The sequence below is a fragment of the Watersipora subatra genome, chromosome 2, assembly GCF_963576615.1.
Source record: "Watersipora subatra chromosome 2, tzWatSuba1.1, whole genome shotgun sequence".
NCBI lineage: Eukaryota > Metazoa > Bryozoa > Gymnolaemata > Cheilostomatida > Watersiporidae > Watersipora > Watersipora subatra.
In genome coordinates, this window is record NC_088709.1 from 65835973 (window position 1) to 65859584 (window position 23612).

General features: G+C 38.3%; 1 protein-coding gene and 1 pseudogene across 1 annotated transcript; both read left to right on the forward strand.

Moving 5' to 3' along the window:
* Positions 1-15892: 15892 nt before the first annotated feature.
* Positions 15893-16654, forward strand: LOC137387079 (uncharacterized). The gene has a single exon (XM_068073371.1). The coding sequence runs from the start codon at positions 15893-15895 to the stop codon at positions 16652-16654; it is 762 nt and encodes a 253-aa protein (XP_067929472.1).
* A 1767-nt stretch (positions 16655-18421) lies between these two features.
* Positions 18422-23296, forward strand: LOC137387081 (uncharacterized; annotated as a pseudogene).
* The last annotated feature ends 316 nt before the right edge of the window (positions 23297-23612 follow it).

The following is a 23612-nucleotide window of genomic DNA, read 5'->3' on the forward strand; positions in this document are numbered from 1 at the left end:
ATCCTGTACAGCTAGTCTATTGTCCTGAATAATTGTGCATAGCTATGGTCTATTATCCTGTCATTACTCTGCATAGCTGTTACTATTTTATGTTCAGTTGTTGTTTAGTCAGTCAAAAATACACATGTACACATCCTTAACTTTCACCGGTATCATGTATTACAATGACTAATACAATACAAACTACAAGCAACGTAACGATAGCCTACATGTATTTCACGTAAACTATACATATATATATATCGTTTATAAAAATATATAAATTCCTATATTTACAAATTATAACTATTATAATTCCTAAACAATAATATATATTGTTTAATATTGAATAGTGGTGTATATTTCTTGACGGCACTTTTAATCATAACAAAGCAGCCGCCACTGTTGTGCTGCCACCGACTGATTATATAATGTAAATTTAGCAAGTACCCTACAGGATGAATTTATTCGCGCAAACTGACTTTTTCATGCATATACGCGGACTAATTTATTCGCGGGTGAACACAATCACTGTCTATGAAGAGTTAATTCTATTGCGGCTAGCAATAGAGTTAACCCTTCGCATGGGCACACCGTGTGTTTCGGTTTCTATTTAGCTATGAGTCGATCATGGTAAGCTATAATTTCTTGCTGCATTCAGAGGTTTTCACTAATATTCATCGATTTGGAGGCCTTTGATGAACCAAAAACTTGTGGTAAGTAATGAATTTTATTCAAAACCATTTACTAAATTAATAATTGAATTTTACTTTGTTTTTTCAGTAAAACGCAAATATTTATTTTTTTCCATCCCTATGGTTTCGTTATTTGTTTTAGTGAGAGAGAAAAGTTGTTATATTTTATTGCAGATCATAACCACTTAATAGGTATTTGCCACCTTGTGAGCGTAGGTACAATGTTGCAGCAATTAAAAAACACGGTTTTTTATTGTAATATCCTGTTTTTAGGCTGTTTTTTTACACTAAGGCTTGCTGTTTTGTCACTTTTGACAATGACCTGCATCTTAGCGATACATGCTTGGGTCGAACAGATTAATTTGTACTTAGTTATTTCATTTTGTATACAGACTATCCCCACATTGGAAGAATATAACGTAAAACCTCTAATTGAACGCAACCTCGAACAACAAGAAGGGTTGAAAATAGAGTGTCACCTTTTAATTGAATGCCACCTCCATTTGACTGCCACCTTGACATTCTTTGATCTTTATGAACCATAATAGCAAGTGGTCAGTAGAAAAGTGTCCACAAAATCGTACTAATAATGACTCGGTTACATCAATAACAAATCTCTTGTTACCCAACTTCATGGATTTGCAGTTTTTTCTCGTTAAAACTTTAAAAGCAACACTATAGAAGCAATTACTAACTGTATCAGGGTATAGTATTTATTTGTTTAACGCACAAGTGCACACTTATTGTGCACTTGTGCGTTGTTAAGCGTTCTTATTGTTAATACAATAAGTGCGCACAAGTGCACACTTATTGTGCGCTGTAATGTGAAAACGTGTAAAACCATTGTCATATAAAATGAAAACAGCATGATCATGAAAAATCATGGTAATTACAAGCCAAGTTTAATGACTGAACATACACAAAGGACAGCACTAATTATGAACATTAGTATGAAATTTGGTGTTTCAAATGAACCTGCTAACTAAAAAAATACAAAATTAAATTAAGGTTATTTATATTTTAAGGCTCTAATTTTCAAACTCAGCATAAGCTAAAACTTTAAAAAATGCAACATGTTCAAGCTGAAGCCTAAAGACTTTATACAAGACTCATAAAGAATTCAACTCATAAAGAATTCAACATGAGATGATCATTTGAGGATAAACAGAAGGATAGCCTGCAAAAGATCTGAATGCATCGCCAAAGAAAAAGCAGAGGAACTAAAGAAGAATCTGAAATTTCACAGAAAGATCCTACTCGTGCTTCCCATTTTGAAGTTGCTGTGGAATCAGAAAGCTCAATAATCTAAAATTTGTTATGCTGCAAGTCCTATGAAAAACTAACTAACCCTTACCCTGGGGAAACGGCATAATGTCGTTTACCGGTTTCGTGAGTAAACAAATTACCGCCGCTTTCGGTAGAAGTTTATAAAGCTGCTGCCTAGTAACAATAAAAAGGAAATGAATTTGTTAAGGCCAAAATATTGTCAAAATATTCATCAATGAATTTTGATATGAAACGCTTATCTGAAGGATATTTCTATTTGATACAAGCCAAACAATTATGAAATTGCAATTCCATGGAGGAAATGTGAAATGGAGGAATCAGTCAGCGAGCAATTTGGTTTTCCGAATAAAGGAATAAAACTTTTATTTGACCCTAAAGTGTTCAGTGATCTTTAATAGTAATAATTACCATAGTAGTAGCAATGTCAACTCGAAAGTATTCGAATTAATAGAGAAAAATCATGGTTATGGTAGCTCGGACGATGATAATACTATATCCTCTTGTGCTGTTCGTTTGAATACTAAAGGATCGTATCATAATAGCAACTTCAATACAAGCAATAACCGCGCTACTAGCTCTAATACATCTGTTACTACTACTAAAGGATCAGAAGATGAAGCATATGTAATCACACAGGCTTTTAATGGTTGGAAAAATGTTACTAATTCAGATGGTGACAAGCCTTCATCGCTCTACTAATTTCCTTTCACTCGGGGCCCAACTTCAGACCACCTGCTGATACTCTACTGTTAGAGTATTTTGATTATTTTTTGCTTCCTGTTGAGCAAAATGAAAGTAATTTGTAGGAGCTTCTAGTGGCAGAATCTAACCAATATTACCAGTATACGTGTGTAAAGATTGGAGTTCTCCAACCATAGTCTAAGCTGCAATTATGGAAAAGTGCTACACTGGAGCGGTGAAGGGCAAATATTGGACTGTGTATGAACAGGGGTTTGTGAAAAGCTCCAAACAAGGTAACTTACTTTAATAAAAAGCGTTACATCCAAAACAATCCAGTTAACTTCAGTTCAAGTCATGTATGTTCAAAGAATACCATTTTTATTGAATTTTCAACAAAAAACGATGTTCGGTCAATTTTTAGACTTTTACCACGCAAAAGGGTTAAAGGTTGACTTGCAATAAAATTCACATTACAGTTATTTGGTATCAAAAGATTCACCATGTCTTACTCTGTTGTGTTGTAAGTGCCAAATATGTGGAAATGTGATTACAAGCTCAAAAATGAACAGTTAATCGCAGCCACACGAGACCGCCATAGTTTGGATTCTCTTTCAAAAACGGCTCAAATGTGACGGTAGTAATGAGAGATGGTTCTGTTTACGCTTTCATGCAACCTTATTCGTCGAGATATTTTCACAAATATACTTCACGCATTCAATAAAACCATTTCTATTGTTCTTACGGGTCTGTTTTATCGTCAATGTAATGATGTCACTTTTAGCACTGATATCTTATAACTTACCGTAAAAATTCATTTAATTTGTTAACCTTACCTCGAAGGAGTACATATCATTGTCTGATAATCAGTACGAGCCTGTTGGTCACCTGTGATAATCGAAAAGTGTTGCAAAATCTATTTGCGAAGTATTGGGTCACATGATCAGATTACGACTTGCCGATTAGACCAAACCGAAACAAAACTGTAAAGTAGCGAGTATCTATATTTGATACGGGGTCTTCGGTAAAACCCGAAGTGTTTGTCATAAACTATTGTTACGATAAGTTTATATTGAGCTTTTTATTGGCCTTTCAATTCACGTGAGAACATACGTGACAAGACAATAACCAAATTTCATGGCTACGTCATCGAAATAAAGAGATTCCAATCAACGGCGGCTTTTCATTTTTGAGCTTTTAAGAGCTTGTAATCACATTTCACATATTTGGCACCTACAACACAGCAGAGTAAGACATGGTGAATCTTTTGATACCAAATAACTGTAATGTGAATTTTATTACAAGTCAACCTTTAAGATAACACACTATAAGAAAGACTAATTTATCCATAAATATAAACTCCTCAATTTTTAAAAGCAATTGTTTCCTTCAGTTGAAGCACCAAACTTACCTCCTGCACATGTTCACTTCCTTTTGTGATACCAAGCTGACATCCGTCATGGTAGTTGTTATCTCTTGCCATCTTTTCACCATCTTTCAGACCCTCTTTATATCGGCTACAAAACCAAAACTGTTCAAATGTGTTTATATGACAGTATATATAGGCATATGGAGGTATATGTAGGTATATGACAGTATATGTACATATATGACAGTATATGCAGGCATATGACAGTATATGCAGGCATATGACAGTATATGTAGGCATATGGAGGTATATGTAGGTATATGACAGTATATGTACGTATATGACAGTATATGCAGGCATATGACAGTATATGCAGGCATATGACAGTATATGTAGGCATATGAAAGTATATGTAGGCATATGATAGTATATGGTAGGCATATGATAGTATATGGTATGCATATGACAGTATATGTAGGCATATGAAAGTATACGTAGGCATACGACAGTATATGTAGGCATATGACAGTATATGTAAGCGTATGAAATTATATGTAGGCCTATGACAGTATACGTAGGTTTATGACAGTATATTTTTGAGTATAATAGAGATGTGGGCGTATGACAGTACTGTTTGAGTAAAATAGAGATGTGGGCGTATGACATTACATGTAGGTGTATGACAGTATCTGCAGGCGTATGACAGTATATATAGGCATATGACAGTATATGTAGGCATATGAAAGTATATGTAGGCATACGGCAGTATATGTAGGCATATGACAGTATATGTAAGCGTATGAAATTATATGTAGGCCTATGACAGTATACGTAGGTTTATGACAGTATATTTTTGAGTATAATAGAGATGTGGGCGTATGACAGTACTCTTCGAGTAAAATAGAGATGTGGGCGTATGACATTACATGTAGGCATATGACAGTATCTGCAGGCGTATGACAGTATATATAGGCATATGATAGTATATGTAGGCAAATGACAGTATATGTAAGCAGATGACAGTATCTGCAGGCGTATGACAGTATATGTAGGCATATGATAGTATATGTAGGCATATGACAGTATATGTAGGCATATGACCGTATGTGTAGGCATATTTTGACAGCGGTCATACGAGACCGATGTCAAAGCACACTTCCCTATACAATAAAAAAGATTAAAAAGGAAAACAAGAGAATGTGTGCCTAGACAAAAAAGAAATGCTAGGGAAGAAAGGCCTGAGTAGAAGTACAGACGATGACGACATTTCAGAACGCTTAATTTCTAATTTAGGAAAACGGTTGCAAGGTGGAACAACAAAAAAACTCGCTTGCCTGCTCTGTTGCTGTAGATGAAAGTTCTCACCTGATTGATACTGCAGAACTACCCATTTCTACTTTTAGAGTGGACTTCAAAGTGTATATTAAGAGCATTTTATTTATGAATGGAGTAACAGGTGGAAACGAAATTTTTGACAGCATGTCAAAGTAGAGCTGGCATAAAACTGCCCTAGAAAAAACATGGACTTACAACTGATGAAGCACCGGCTATGCGCAGTGAGAAAATCGACTGATAGAAGAATGCAAGTGAAGATGTAGTCAATATTAGGGATGGAATTTGTTGTTTGAAAAGGTGCTATCGACTATCGTTGGAGTTGTCCCACCGATAGCGATAGTATCGAATTATCAATGAGCAGACAGAGTTCGCCGATAGTTATCGAGTGACTTGGCAGCTGGTAAAACTATCGTATTATCGTGCCTGAAAATATCGAGGATTCTGGGAAAGGATAGGAAAAGGTGTTCGTGTTATCAGAGCGTTCAAGTTATCAGAGCACTGTCACAAGTCCATGTATTTATTAGTAGATAAATGTACATATGCAAACTATATATAAATCAAATGCATAGATGGCTTGTTGCAAATTAAAAGGCTTCTTGTGTAAAGTTTAAAAAAAATTTCATCAGAAAGTAGACTTTTCTATCACATGAGATTGGTTTGTCGTTTTAAGTGATGTGATTGCCAGGACGTTTTCAGATTAAAATTGGCAAAACTCGATCGCCGTTGAAATGCTCAGAAGAAAAGATATCTTTTTCTTTTTACGTTTTAACCCAGATCAAGTTTGCCGATTTTCGAAGTATTCGAAGGTTAGCTCACTTTTCCTAGCTTTCGGAGGGCCATCGCTAAGCGGATGGTTGGCAAAATTTGATTTTTGCAAACCTTTAGAAAAGTCGTTAACGAAAATGTTTTGCCGTTGATGGTAACAACAACGCCTGATAACTACTAAAAGCTGAGGTTTATCTCTATGGCTTGAAATAAAGTACTATTCTAAAGCGATAACAACCGTCGCAGTAGCCGTTGGTCAAAAAACTGTTCGAGTTAACCATGTGTTGGAGCTATCCGAGGGCGATAACTATCGGGTTATATTAATTTTTATTATTCGATAACGATATATTAGTTTCGGATGTTTCGATAGGCTAAAAATAGGCAGCCATATTCATATCGAAAAGACAACTATCGACTATCGCAATCGACTATCGAGCTATCGTGCAACCCTAGTTAATACCGTACCCCTGCGTCATATATCAGAAAGCATAATGTAAAACAGTAGTTGTAATTAGGGTCTATTGAGAGGACAACCCCATACTTGTATACATTGTTCTGTATACATGATTACGTGTGTTACCTGTCGATATCACCACTAATTAGATATCATTCTGATTCATATATATATATATATATTGAAATGTATCCTACTTAGAACTAAAATTAGAGTGCTCAACATAAGATGGAGCAGTATAAATTGGAAAATTAAATAGTTCAACTTTAGATTAACTTTTTACTAAAATTGCAGAGAAGATAACTCTTAGAATGAGGACAAGATGAGGCAATTTCTGTTCTTTTATTGAGCGTTGACCTGTCAGGTTTTTTAATAATGTAATATTTTTCAGAAATACATGAATTACACTTTTCCCTTAAGTTACTGTAGGATTTAGCGTGTTTTAGTATAGTCCAGTCAAGTTTGCAGTTGATGTCTCGGTCTTTTAGTGCCCATATGTGTTTGCTCAGTTCTGTAGCATTTCTTTTTGAGCTATTATTTATACTGCTTTTATGGTTACGGTATCTAGTTTTAAAGTCGGTTTCACAAAGTTCTACGTAGGTCTCAGCAGCGTTGCTTTCTAGTCTTGTCACTTGTGCTTGGTACACTATGCTTTTCTGAAGGCAGTTTTGGTTAAGCGGACACTCTGATTTTGTTCTGCAGTTGCATGTTTTGGTTTCGGTAGTTGGCGGATTTGAAAGTAGCTTTTTGTTATGGTATTTTATTTTGTTTTTAATGTTAGGCATAGTAGAGTAGCTCAATTTCAGGGTATTTTTGTTCAATATTTTATGTAGAGGATTTGTCTTTCGGAAGCACTTGTTGATCAAAGTCAGGAATCTTTTTCCTACTTGCCCCACTTAACTTTTAAGTGTAGTACTATGATAAATGTGCATTTCGTTTTATAATTTTAAACTGTCACTGCCTCCATTTCACTAACCCACTAATACTGTTCGCTAAGTTAACGTTTAATTATAAAATCCTATTAATAAAAAAATTTGATCACTTTAGATGATGAAAAACTATCGGCGAAAAATTGACCAGGGATCTACACCAGAAACACTAGTTTCAAAGTTTGTTGATGATGTTGGTAGCATTAAAGAACAGACAGCTACACATGACAAAAAATGTAGAGTGTTGCAGAGGTACCAGGTTAAGGACATTATCCATATGGGCCATAATGTTGGTTACCAAAACTGTTCACTGGCAAAAATGTTGGTGCCCCCTGAGATGGAAAAGGAACTTAGCGATAACCTTAAAAGTTGACTTGCAACAAAATTCACATTACAGTTATTTGGTATCAAAGGATTCACCATGTCTTACTCTGTTGTGTTGTAAGTGCCAAATATGTGAAAATGTGATTACAAGCTCTTAAAAGCTCAAAAATGAAAAGCAGCCGTAGATTGGAATCTCTCTATTTCGATGACGTAACCACGAAATTTGGTTATCGTCTTGTCACGTATGTTCTCACGTAAATTGAAAGGCAAAAACAAAGCGCAATATAAAACTTATCGTAGTACTAGTTTATGACAAACACTTTGGGTTTTACCGAAGACCCCGTATCAAATATAGATGCTCGCTACTTTACAGTTTTGTTTCGGCATTATTCAATCGTCAAGTCGTTCTCTGATCATGTGACCCAATACTTCGCAAATAACTTTTGCAGCACTTTTCGATTACCACAGGTGACCAACAGGCTCGTCATGATTATCAGACAATGATATGTACTTCTTTGAGCTAAGGTTAAAAAGTTTAACGAATTTTTACGGTAAGTTATAAAATATCAGTGCTAAAAGTGACAGCATTGCAACGACGGTAAAACAGACACGTAAGAACAATAGACATAGTTTTATTGAATGCGTGAAGTATATTTGTGAAAATATTTCGACGAATAAGGTTGCAAGAAAGTGTAAACAGAAACCATCTCTCACAACTACATCACATTTGAGCCGTTTGGGAAAGGGAATCCAAACTACGGCGGTCTCGTGTGGCTGCGATTTTCTGTTTGTTTTTGTTCAAATATTATTATATCATAGTAGTTTAGATAATGTTGGATTATGTTTTAGAGTTGTCTGCTCGTCTTTATTATTATTCAACTTATATTTTACCCATAATTCTTTTTCTCCTTCCCTTGCTTGATTGTATCCTGATAATGGTGACTGTATAATAAAAGGACTCAACTATAAATCCCTTATAATCACGTATAAAACAATAGGTTATGGGCCCAGGAAGACTCTAATATCAAGCAAGCACCATGGATGATAAACTGTCTGTGGATAAACTTACTACCTCCAACTATTCTACATGGAGATTCAAACTGAAACATTTGCTCATTGCAAAGGAACTTTATGAACATTGTGATGGTAGTATTGCAGAGCCAACAGAAGGTGCAGATGCTAAGAACGCTTATATAAAACTATCACAGAGAGCTCTTAGTCATATTGTATTGGCGATCAGTGATGAATTCATATATTTGATCACTGAGTGTGAGACACCGAAAGCAGCGTGGGAGAAGCTACAGTCTCACTTCGAAAGAGACTCACTAGCAAATTGGATATATGTAAAGAAACAATATTTCAGAGCTATCATGCGTGATGGTACATCTATAGAAAATCATCTAAAATATATGAAGGATATTGTAAACAAGCTCACGGCTATCAAAGCCTCGGTGAGCAAGGAAGATCAGGTAGTAACACTGTTGGGCAGTATGCCGAGTAGCTATGCAACTGTCGTGACAGCCTTAGAAGCGCAAAAGCCTGAAACCCTAACATTAGAATTTGTTCAAAACGCGTTACTCGATGAAGAGCAGAAACATGGCGTAAAAGCTGCCAAAATGGATTCTGGTGAAAGCGGCAAGTATGGAAAAACGACTTCAAATTCTGACACTGCCTTATATACCGTCGGAGATAACAGGTATGAGAGAAGATGCTATAACTGCAATTCACCATATCACTTGGTCAGAGATTGCACAGCGCAACAGAATAGTCGAGGTAACTACAATCGTGCTAACTACAGTTGTGGAAACTATAGTCGCGGAAACTACAGTCGTGGTCAGGGCCGTGGTCATGGTCAGGGCCGTGGTCAGGCGAATCAGCATGGAGCTAAATTTGTGACTGAATCCCAAGCAACTGAAATTCAAAGTGAGGAGAATGCTTTTCTAGTAGGAGAAAATATAGCGGCAGCGAAAGAATGGCTCATTGACAGCGGGGCAACTCGTCACATGACTCCTGAAAACGGTGGTTTCAGTACATACACAAAGTTTGACCAGCCTGAGAAAGTTGCTATAGCGGACGGCAGAGTATTGGATGCCATAGGCTGAGGTAACATTATGATATCAGTGTCCGTTAGCCGGAAAGTGAAAAGAAAAGCCACTTTCCACGATGTACTTCATGTACCAGATTTGAAACAAAATCTATTTTCTGTACAGTCGGCCGCTAGTAAGGGTATGATAGTACAATTTGGCCACAGTAGATGTTGGGTTAAGAACAAACTCCACCAAATACATGCTATGGGAACTCTCGTTGGGAAACTTTACTATTTAGATTTGGAGTCGTCTGATCATAAAGCTAATCTAGCGTCGTCGTGTAACGATATATGGCATAAGAGACTCGCTCATATCAATCCTACCAGCATCGGACTTATGAACCGTGAACAGCTTGTTACAGGTGCCGATCTGTCTAACGTAAGTGTAGGTACCATATGTGACCCTTGTGTGAAAGGTAAAATGGCTCGAAAACCGTTTATAGCTAGAGATGGTATTAAATCTACTAGAGTGCTAGAACTAGTTCATAGCGATGTATGTGGTCCAATGCAGAATAAATCAATTGGTGGCAGTAAATATTTTGTGAGTTTTATTGGTGATTTTAGTAGATTTTCGTATGCGTATTTTATCAATGAGAAATCGGATGTATTTTCTGTATTTAAAGTTCGAAGCCTTAGTGACCAACCAAACCGGCCAGCCAATCGAACCCTTCGAACTGACGGTGGAGGGGAATACGTATCAAGCGAATTTGAAGAATACCTGCGCTCTCAATGTATTCAGCATCAACTAGCTGTTAGATATTTACAACAGCAAAACGGTGTAGCAGAACAGTATAAACGCACTGTATGTGAATTAGCCCGCGCGTTAGTAATCGACGCCGCATTACCGAAACATTTCTGGGCTGAGGCCATTTTAACAGCTGTTTATGTTAGGAATCGTGCCTCCACTACTGCTCACCATGAGCCCACAACTCCATACCAGCAATGGTACAACTGTAAACCAGATATTAGTAATCTAAGGGTGTTTGGTTCTTTAGCCCATGCTCATGTACCAAGTGAGCTCCGTCAGAAACTGGATGATAAAGCAGAGACAATGATGTTTGTTGGCTATAGCCTTAGATCGAAAGGCTATCGTTTATATAATCCTTCTAATAAGAAAGTCGTAGTACGCCGAGATGTCGTGATAGATGAAAATAGGTTAGGGTTACCAGAGTCCGAGACTAACCAATGTGAGGATGAAGACAACTCCGAAAAGCTGACAGTTGAATTACCAGAACCTGAAAATCACTCAGCAGTTACACGAAAATCACAGCGTAACCCCAATCCTATTGTAAGATTCGGGGTTGATGAGTATGTCAATCATGTGGCTTGCCTCACCAGCAATATAACCAAACCGCTAACAATGTCAGAGGCTATGTCTAGTCCCCAATCGAAGCAATGGATGAACGCTGCCTCCGAAGAATACACCGCATTAATCGATAATCAAACCTGGACATTAGTAAAACTACCGGCTGGTCGTAGAGCCATTGGTAGTAAGTGGGTGTTCAAAACCAAGTGCAAACCCGATGGAAGCGTGGACAGATTCAAAGCTAGATTAGTAGCCAAAAGGTATAGTCAAAAACAAGGAATAGATTACGATGAAACATTTGCACCAGTAGTGCATCGGTCATCACTTCGAGCGCTTCTATCATATGGCACGGATAGAGGCATGTTGATACATCAAATGGACGTAGTAACAGCTTTTCTCAATGGTAAAGTTTCTGAGGAATTATTTATGACACAACCTGATGGATTTGTATCGCCTGGAAATGAAGAGTTGGTATGCAAATAGAATCGCTCTCTGTATGGACTAAAGCAATCATCACGATGTTGGAATCTAGTCCTCGATGAGTATCTGCAGCAGCTTGGCTTTTCTCCTTCGAGCGTTGAACAATGTGTCTATGTACGTAACGACCATGGCAATCAAATGATATTCGCGGTCTATGTAGATGAGATCGTAATCCTAAGTGACACTGATCAATCGATGAAAATAATCAAAGAATCGTTAAGTTCAAAGTTTCAGACGAAAGACCTAGGGCAACTGCAATTTTGTCTAGGTATAAACGCGGAATTCACAGACACCTCAGTGAAGCTGCACCAGAAACATTATATTCAGCAGATTCTTGAGAAGTATGATATGTCCGACTGCAAAAGTGTAGCAACCCCGTTCGCTACAGATATACAACTAGTGAAGGATGACGGCAGTAAATCTGTGGATCACACTCTATATCAATCGATTGTAGGCAGCCTTCTCTACGCATCTACAGCTACACGACCAGACATCGCACATTCTGTGGGAGTGTTGTCGAAATTCAATTCCATGCCGACCCAAACGCACCTCACTGCCGCAAAGCGCGTTCTCAGATACTTAAAAGGCACTATGGGATTACATTCAACCAAAACTGACACACAACCCGTTGGTTATTCAGATGCTAACTGGGCTGAGAACGACGAATCTAGACACTTGATATCCGGAAATGTTTTTATGTCTAGCAGTGGGCCAATCAGCTGGTTCAGTAAACGCCACTCGACAATCGCTCTGTCTTCAACAGAAGCCGAGTATATCGCAGCTTTCGAAGCTGCAAAAGAGGCAGCCTGGCTACGGCAATTATTCGTTGACATTACTCGAGAGACATTATCACCAATAGTACTCCGCATAGACAACCAATCGGCCATCAGCATAGCAAACAACACTAACGTTAGTAAGCGCAGCAAGCATATGGATATAAAATATCATTATATTCGACAAGAAGTCCAAAACCACAATATAGTCACAGAATATTGTCCAACTGATGATATGATAGCCGATATCTTCACCAAACCCCTACCTAAAAATCGTTTCGAGAAACTTTGTGTTATGTTAAATGTGGGATAGACGCCTGGCTGGCCGGTAACTAGGAACATTATTATTACAGGGTGTACGCTTCGTATTTGCATACATTATTTTGTTGTGAAATTATCAAAACTATGTGGGAGTGTTCAAATATTATTATATCATAGTAGTTTAGATAATGTTGGATTATGTTTTAGAGTTGTCTGCTCCTCTTTATTATTATTTAACTTATATTTTACCCACAATTCTTTTTCTCCTTCCCTTGCTTGATTGCATGCTGATAATGGTGGCTGTATAATAAAAGGACTCAACTATAAATCCCTTATAATCACGTATAAAACAATAGTTTTTGAGCTTTTAAGAGCTTGTAATCACCTTTCCACATATTTTGCACCTACAACACAACAGAGTAAGATTTGGGGAATATTTTGATATCAAATAACGGTAATGTGAATTTTGTTGCAAGTCTGCTTGCAACCTTTGAAGATCTACATGATCGCTTCCCTGTCCCACAGAGTGCAAAGAGCTGGCCTTTGAGTGGCTTATGTCCCACAAAGTGCAAGGAGCTGGCCTTTAGGTATATGATAAGTGAGAATTTCGGGCTAAGGATACCTGCATGCTGGAAAACCAACAAGATGGCTGGTAAGTATGCTACTAGCTTAGTAGCTACTACATATCATATTAAAATATTGTAATTGTATGTCAACATTGGAGCCTAACTTATGAGCATATACCGTCAATTATTTAAATGTATGAACGCCTAAAGAAAAAACATTGTATCTTGTTAAAATGATCATAATATCTAATCAATTCATTAAAATGTGCGATATTGTCTAAATTGCTTTTTATTATAGGGAAGGATTGGCTAGTAAAGTTTATGGCTAGAAACAAGCTGTCCATCAGAACACGAGAGGCCACATCTCTGGCTCAGCAGTCAGCTTTCAATAAGCCAACAGTAACAAAGTTTTACGCTAAACTCAGAGATGTACATGATAGGTAAATAAATTTAGTAAAACTTCGTTTTGGTGCTACATGGATTAGTTTCATTTTTTTATGCATATTTTAGTGGTATTTTCACAGCTAAAATAAACTTTGGATGTGATGTTACAGAGCTTTGCTTCCACTAAGTGTAATTTTTTGCATATGGTCTTAACTTTTCATATACATTGAGGTAAGGATTTGAGCCAAATGATGCGTACAATATAGATGGGATTGGTATTACAACTACACAGAATCTTCGAAAAGTCATTAGTACACTAGGACAGAAACAAGTGGGTGCTACAAGTTTCAAACAGAGAGAACTGACAACATTATGTGCAATAAACACTATTGATAACTCTCTAACTCCATAGTATATCTTTCCACATGTAAACCTGAAAACTCATTTTTAATGGTGCACCAGCAGAAGCGATGAGTGTTGCTACAGAAACAGGCTACATGAATGCTGAGCTAGTTGTGCCGTCGTAGTTACCCTTATTTGCCAAGCAGACACGTTGCAGATCAGACTACAAGTTATTGCTTATCCTTGACAATAACAATTCACACATCACCCTTGAAGTCGTAGAGCACTGCCGCTCAGCTGGGATAGTCTTACTGACTTTACTGCTTCACATTTCCCACAAGATGTAACCATTGCGTAGAACTGTGTATGAACCATCCACCGCTTACTACCACTGTCCATTAGACTGTGGCAGCGAACCCACACTTGTAGGACTGTCACCATATATGACATAGCAAAGTTGGCAAATAGTGCTTTCACTCAGGCAATGACAAACCCTAATATAACTAGTGATTTTACGTAAACTGGTATTTCTCCCTACAACCCTGATGTATCTACCGAGCAAGATTTTGTTATGGCAGATGTGACAGACATGCCTACACCTGCAGTCATTTGAGGTCAATGTTACCAACAACGACAACCAAAAATGTGCAATGCAGCCATCATGTGATGAAGAGCAATGCATACCAACTAGATCCGCTCAAGCTGCATCTGCTAGTCGGGCAACACCAAAATACATTCTTCCATTGCCCAAGGCTACTGCACAGAAAAAAATCAAAAAGGCCAGCAGTAATGGCTGGTATCCTAACCGATACACCAGAAAAAAGACTTTTGTTAAAAATCAAGTTAAACAAGGAAAACTCAGCTACCAAAGCCTAAAGCTAGAAAAAATTGAAGAATATCCACACTCAGAAACAGATAGTGAGCAAGAAGAGTTGTCTGTTCCGCTCACAGACAGTGAGTCATCTGATAGTGATAGCGGCGTTGAAATGCCAGACGACACAGAACTAGCTGTAGGAAAACAAGTTCTTGTTAGGTACATGACCAAAAATCGCAGTGTACAGCACTATGTTGGTGTGGTTGAAAACGTTGAGGGGGATGATGCTACCGTAAACTTCATGAAACGTACATCAAAAGATTTATTTTACTTTGCTTTTCGAGAGAAGCCTGATGTAGATGCTGTGAGCCAAAGAATTGTCTTCCCTAAAGTGATAGCATGCCGCCATATTGCTATGTCGCCATGGAAGTGTGGCAGCCATCTTGTTTTTTGTGCTTCAGGACAAAATACTTAATACAAATATATATGCAATGATCTCTTTATATGAATGTCACTAAATTGTCAAGTGAAAGCTTTGTTGAAAATGAAGTCCTCTGAAGCAATATAGGCGTAGGCCTTCTATTAGTTAGCACATGTATCAACGGGAGTGACCTATGAGCCAAACACTGCCCATGTACAATAGTGAAAACTCATTCCTTACAAACAACTGCCACTTAATTTGAATACTTGGCAATAACCAGTTCAGACAGTCATTACTACAAAGTTAATTCATACATTACAACTATATTTCCATTCTATATTTTTACTACTTCTACAGTTGCTTTATTTACTCTAGGACTGCGATCATCTTCTAGGATGTTCCAATACCACAGCCTGTCTTAATGTAGCTCTGATAAAGTAATTATGTCACCATACCCATGAGTGTCATACATTACTGAAGTTCAGTCGTTGTCTTGCTATCTAACTAAGCAAACATACTTTACACAAACACTGTCTTCTCTCTCTACACATTCAATATAGCTAACAGCATAACATGGTGTCAGGATGGTAGAACGACTACTTAGCAGCTGGGATTAGCCTTCGAGTACGGGCGCATTATCAGCCATGTCAGAAGGTGCCTCGCTCAGACCACCAGCTAATTTTTTAGCAAGTTTTTCAGCCCAGAATCCAAGTGAGGCTAGCAGGAATTGGGCAGCATGGCTAGAGCAGTACGATTTCTACATGTCGGCAACCGAGAAGAATGCCAAAGACGAAAGCATACAGGTAGCCACTTTTCTAACAGTACTTGGATCGGAAGGGCAAAAGCTGTTCCGAACATTCGACTTGTCGGAGACAAACAGGAAAAAAATTGAGTCTGTCAAGGATGCATTCACGAATTACTTTGCTCCCAAGGTAAAGGAGGAGTTCGAACGCTACAAGTTTTACAGTCGAGTGCAACAGCCGGGTGAATCGTTTGACAAATTTCTGTCGGCGCTTAAAAGCCTCGTGTCAACCTGCAACTTTCATGAGTCAGAAAGGGACAAGGCACTAAGGGACAGAATCGTATTTGGTATCATCTCTGAATCGGTACGTGGGGAGCTTTTCAACGCGCCAAAAACTCTTACATTATCCAAATGCATCGAGGTTTGTCAATGTTTAGAAGCAACAAAGCAATATTTGAATGACTTTAAGACGTCAAATTCAGGACCAGCTGCTTCTGTACACGCTCAAAACACGCAAGACAAACACAATTTGGCACGGCAAAATGCCAAGCTTCCACATGACATGCAACAAAAGAAAACGGTAACTAACTGCAGATATTGCGGAGGTTCGCATATAGTTAGACAATGTCCGGCATACGATAAGCTTTGTAAAAACTGCCATTAAAGGGGACATTATCAAAAGGTCTGCCGATCACCGCCTTCCGCCAAAAAGAACACAACATCAACTGCCTCCAGAGTACACGAGCTTGCTTCAGAAGAGTCAGACGCGCTACAGGAAGTTAACGGTCAGTCTAAGCAGTGCAAAAATGAGTGGTATGTAACAGTTAACTGTGACAGCAAAAGCTTAGGGCTCAAGGTAGACACTGGTGCCTCTTGCAATGTTATACCAAAGTTGGTTTATGACAGCTTGGGCCTTGCCAATACTAGAATAGAGAAACACAGCCAGCTACTGACTTCATTTAGCGGGCATCCTATTAAAGTAATAGGAAAAGTATCACTCATGCTTGAGCATAAACTGACTTTTTCTATACATGATTTCATAGTAGTTGAGCAGGGTGAGACAAGGCTTTTAGGCCTTCCTAGTTGCATTGCTATGAATTTGGTATAAACTGCATGTGCTGTAAATAATAACTCTGTTGCATCTGAGTTTACTGATGTTTTTGAGGGATTGGGAAAATTGCCTAGTATGCATACCTTGAGGCTCAATGAGGGTAGCAAACCAGTAATACAGAGCCCTAGAAGGGTTCCCTTTAGATTGCGAGATGCTTTAAGACGCACTCTTAACTTGATGGAATCCAAAGGAACCATAGTCAAAGTTAAAACTCCTACAGATTGGGTCCACCCCATTGTGAATGTACTGAAGCCTGATGGATCGTTGCTTGTTTGCCTGGACCCTACTGAGCTAAATAAGTGCATTAAGCGGGAGCATTTTGCTTTGCCGACAGCGACCGAGATATTTTCAAAATTGTCACAGTCGAGGGTTTTTTCCTCATTAGATGTGACGCAGGGGTTTTTGCAGCTTGAACTAGACCAAGAGAGCAGTTTTCTGACAACATTTGCTACTCCTTTTGGGAGATACCGGTTTTTGAGATTGCCATTTGGAATAAGCTCTGCGCCTGAGGTTTTTCACAGAACAATCAGTGAAATATTTTCTGACATTGACAGGGTAGAGACATTTGTAGATGACTTGTTAATTCATGCGCCTACAAAAGCTGAACATGACGCCATACTTAGGAAAGTGCTAGCTAAGTGCTGAGAAGCCAATCTTAAACTCAATTTGGCCAAGTGTAAATTTGAGCAACCTGAGCTTAAATATTTAGGGCATATAATAGGACAGGGTTTCATAAGACCTGACCCAGCCAAAATCCAAGCAATAATGGACATGCCAATTCCACAGTGTGCTGAAGAGCTGCGTAGGTTGTTAGGAAGGGTGACTTACTTGAGCAAGTTTTGTTCCAACTTGGCAGTGGTTACAGCTCCGCTTAGAAATCTAACAAGAAAGGGTGTACAGTGGGTTTGGACAACTGAGCATGAAAAATCACTCACGCAGCTAAAGTTAATCATTAGCAGTGGTCAGTTACTCAAAATGTTTGATCCTAAGCAGCCAGTCACCCTCAGTGTTGATAGCTCGCAGAATGGCATTGGAGCAACCATATTACAGAATGGGCAGCCTGTAGAATTTGCTAGCTGTAGTCTGTCTAGCGCTCAGAAGGCTTACACGCAAATTGAAAAGGAGTTTTTAGCCATACAGTATGGTCTGAATAGATTTCACCAGTACGTTTATGGACAGAAAATTGCTGTTGAAACAGACCATTTGCCATTGCTGGGTATCAAAAACAAAGGGCTGAATGACCTCACACCGCAGTTACAAAGAATGAGACTTAGGACACAGCTTTATGACTATGACTTGATTCATAAACCTGGGAGCCTAATGTTTATTGCAGATACATTAAGTAGGGCTCACCTCAGTGACCAGTATCCAGACAGCGCAAGCTTAGTCAGCAAAGATCATGAGCAAATACATGCCGTAACCACTGGTATTTTGTCAAGCAATACACATCGTGAGAAATTTATCAAAGCCACAATTGATGATCCTACACTTGATACACTGAAGTCATACATACTAAATGGTTGGCCAGGAAGCCGACGAGCATGTTTAGAACCTGTAAAGCCATTCTGGAATGTAAAGTAAGATTTGAGTGTACACAAAGAGCTTGTGCTCAAAGGAGGTCAGATAGTGGTGCCAATATCACTTATGAAAAACATTATCAATGACATACACAAAGCACATCTTGGAGTTTCCAAGTGCATTGAACGAGCCAAAAATTCAGTTTATTGGCCAGGCTACATTGGAAACATCACAGATTTGTTTGATGCTTGTGAGATGTGCAAAGAAACTTCTAGGGCGAACAACAAAACAGCGCTTGAACCTTATGAAATTCCCGACTACCCTATGCAGACGGTTAGCATGGACATATTCCAATTAGGTAGTACTGAATATTTAGTCACTGTTGATAGATATTCGAAATGGTCAACTTGTCATGCATTAAAAACTTCAATGTCTAAACAGATCATAGAGTTGCTGAAGCAGCAATTTCTTGATTTTGGTCGGCCGGAAACTTTAGTTTCTGAGAATGCATCATACTTTACCTCGCTAGAATTCAAATCTTTCACTAAGGCCTATGACGTGGATCATATAACTGTCAGCCCTCATTTTTCTAGATCAAATGGATTGGCTGAACGTATGATACAGACTGTGAAAGCCAGTTTAACCAAAGTTCGTCAATCTGACCAAACACTCAGTGATGTCATTAGTGTTCTCAGATCTACACCATTGCGAGATGGCCTTCCGTCCCCTTCAGTGCTACTTCAAAATAGAAACCTCAAATCTACCTTGCACACGCTACCTAAGCAGCTACATTCACAACATTTCGACCAAGACAAAATTCGAGAAATATTCAGAAAGCGGCAAGCACAATCTCAGTTTTGCAATAGTGCGAATAGTATGCCTCACAATTTTATAGCAGGAACAGACGTGTGGGTAAAAATGGGTCATAGAAATTGGGTTAGCGGGGTGGTTCTAAAACACGCTGACACTCCTTACAGTTTTCTAGTACAATTAGCTGATGGCAGGGTTTTTAGAAGAAACCAATTATTCCTAAAAGTTAGGAAAATTGCTCTCACAGCAGAAAAATTGAGTCACGAGCAGCCCAGTGGTTCTTTGATTCGTAATCTTCCTTCGACCAGCGTGCCACCCTCAATTGGCATTCTACCCTTTGAGCTGTCAAATGAACAAACAGCAGCTCCTTGCGCAGCACGTGGGGCAGCAGTTAGAGGTCCAGTGGAAAATGATAGTCTCTCCGGCTTCAGCACAGTCACCAGGGGTGGTAGGGTTTCAAAACCACCAAAAAGATATGGCGCAAATATTTATGATAAAAACTAACCATGACTAGGGAACCTTTGAAAAGTTTTTGCCCAGTTGCTTGCTTTTATATAAACCCTTTTAACCTTGTCTTACTTATACAGCATGTTTTATATTATTGTTATATCATTTTATGCCTTGCATTTTTATATCATTGCAACTACACTTTACTCATCTATGTGGGTAAGCAGTTTTGGCAAGCAGCATGCATTTCATTGTCTTTTGGTGGAAGAAAACGATATGTTAGGATTTTCCCATACCACAGCCTGTCTTAATGTAGCTCTGGTAAAGTAATTATGTCTCCATACCCATGAGTGTCATACATTACTGAAGTTCAGTCGTTGTCTTGCTATCTAACTATACACACATACTTTACACAAACACTGTCTTCTCTCTCTCTACACATTCAATATAGCTAACAGCATAACATCATCACATTAACAGTATGCCAAATGGTAGTTTTTGTGCAGCCTTTGGCTGCTCCAATTCTAGTTGCAAGACACCAGGCGGAAAATTCCATGGGTGAGTTGTTGTAGTTTAGTTTTTTTAAGTTATTCATCCATTTCTTCTGGTATATTTTTTATTCAATCAAACATATCAGTAGTTAAAATTAAAAAGGCTTGATTTAGCTGCATCAACAACTGAAATGAATGATCAGAGGTGTACCTAAAGAGATGATTGAGTTGAATCATGTCTCTTGTTTCATCAATCATTATTATGGTGCAGTAAGAAAGCAAGTAAGTCACTTACTTTTAGTTGGATTCTGAACACCACCACCCTTTATCTGTGTCCTTCCACTACTAGCTACTGAAATTGATTACTGTTAGTTAGTGTTATCTATGACCTAATGTGACTGACCCTCCTTCATTTGTCACTCGTTTACTATTCAGTTGATTTTTATAATTTATACAGATTCCCGCTGAAGAATGGGGAGTTGGCAAACAGATGGGTTTTTGCAACCAAGAGAGTGAATTTAAAACCTACTCCGTCAACCAAACTGTGCTCAAATCATTTCACAGATGCTGACTACTTATGAACATTCGAGTTACGAACAACGGTACATACCAACGTATGTACCGTTGTTCGTAACTCGAATAACTTTTGAGTTATTTGTTTGAACTTTGTTTGAACTTTACATACGTATTGTAAAGGGATTTGCCGGCCTTTACTTGGCACGATCTCTACTAATAAAGAAAGAGAAGAGAGTGCCTGTAGTTTCATTTAGCGTTTAATTAGCGAAGGAAATTTCACTAGCCGAGGAGCGTACGGCTATCTGCTCTGCTCAACTAAATGAGTGCACTCATTTATATACAATAATATCAACAGTTCCGGCTAACGGCAAACGGTAAGAACACCGGCTAACAAGGTGAATAAATAGGACCGCTAGCACGTTGGTATGACGACAATATAAGTGACAATGAGTGATAGTGTTATGACAGTATATCAGATATAACAATAGCATAACAAGAGAAACAACGATATAATAAACGGACAACACATACAAAAATAAGACAACGATAAGTGATAGCATAACGATTAAAACAACAATATAATAAATAGGACAAGACATACAATAAATAAGAAATGCAGTGTCATGGCCCAGCGTCCACCAAAGTATTATCTCCATTTTATTAATTTTTTTTCAGTACAAACCAATACAGGTTACTTATAAAAGCCTTAAACATGCTTATATAAACCTTCAATATACTTATGTAGACCTTAAACATAAATTATAATACAAAATATAGCACTGAAGCAACTTACGAACAAATTCATCTTACGAACAATCGTTCGGAACGTAACTCGTTCGTAGGTTGGGAACCGTCTGTAAATGCTTTTATGTATACACTCAGTTTGGCTTGGACATTCGGTATTTCTGTTGTGTATCCATACCAGGTGGGGACCAATGAATTATCAGTGAACTATCAACATCATCTTCAATATTGATCACCCAAGACGTCAACTACATAGTATCAGTTTAATAGAATGTTTATGTCCTTAGCCAAAGAAATCTCAACCAAGGAAGAAGAGACCACTCTCGAGCTTCAAGTGATGAGACAGTAGAAGACTTCGCAACAACTAGCTTTATAGACCAATCCCCTTCTGTAGCATCAGAACATAACTGCTTTGCTGATAAAGGTTTGCAAAATTATTATTGAAGTAGTCATCATACCACGAACAATTCGGCGCATGACAAAAGTACTAATTTATGTTACTTGTCTGAGTCATCCTGCCCAACAAATATTGCTTAGAAGGAATATAAACCATCATCATGAAAGTTTTGTGGCAGTAAATCTATTTTCTATAAAAGCTATTATTATTATTATTATGCGAGTCTGTGTGGATACAACTGACTGTGATTTCAGATTAATCTCTTCTGAAGCTGAAGATGTCCAAAGAAAAACTTACTAAAAATGTTAAGACACTTTCCAACAAAATCAAAAGGTGAAGCCAAACAATCACAAAGCTTAAAGACTTGATGTCGAAGCTAAAAAAAAGAATCTGATTGAAATGGAGCAAGCATCAGTCATTGAGAATGCATTTGATAGGAGATATTTTAGATCTGGTGAAGAGTGAGCTCAACAACACCGGTAAAGCTCCAAAGGGAAGGTGGTATTTACAGCAAGTAAAACAATTTGCTATTACTCTTCACTACTATTATAGTCCTCAGGCATATGAGTATTGCCGCTCTATCCCATCCTAACCCCATTCTTCACCCTTGCGCAACTGGCTCAGTAACATTGATTGTGGGCCAGTTTTGCTTGCAAATGTTGTTGAAGTTTGTTCTCAGTCAACCTTCAAGGATTTCTCGCTTGTAGTAGACAGCATGTTCTTTATGAAGGGCACCTCATACTCGAATGGAAAGTCCACAGGTTATTGTGATTATGGTGGGCTGGTAGGTGAAGACAGTGTCATTCTTGCCACAGAAGCACTTGCTTATTTGCTGGTTCCATTGCACTTAAGTCGGATGCAGTATCATGCTGGCTAATTTTTAGTTGATACGGTTAATGCTCAAGTTCAACTTGAATTTGTAAACACTTTGCTCAGTATAACAGCAGAGAAAGGCATCAAAATTCGAAACATTACATGTGATGGTGCTGAAGCTAATCAGTCTATGCTTGCCAAGCTTAGTGCCAATCTAGATCCTCTTAACCCTACTTTATGCACCCTATATTAAACTACAACATATATTGTACATGAGATATATGTCACATGTTGAAGATTGCCAGGAATGCTCTAGCTGACGCAGGATCTTATGAGTGTGGTGATGAGAAGATTTGTTGGAGCTACTACGCCAGCCTGTCAGAGCTTCAGGATAACATAGGCCTCCACCTAGGAAACAACTCAGCTCTCGCCATGTATCTTGGAGGAAACAGAAGATGAAGGTCAAGCTTGCGGTCCAAACATTCAGTCAGTCAGTGGCTGATGCTCTACAGTATCTACAGGATAGCAAGACTGAAGGATTTCTGGATTGTGGTCCAACTATCAAGGTAACCAAACAGGTCAGAAGCCTATTTTTCTTTGTACCAACTCACAATCTGCTTTATGCTTACAAAACTGTAAATATAACTGACTTTCCCCTCTCAAAGTGTTAATCCACTCACTGATCCTAGCTATGAGCCTAAATATCTATCCATCTTTGTTTTTAACCTGACTCACTATCCTCCCTCTAACTTTCAATCTACCCAGCTATAACCTA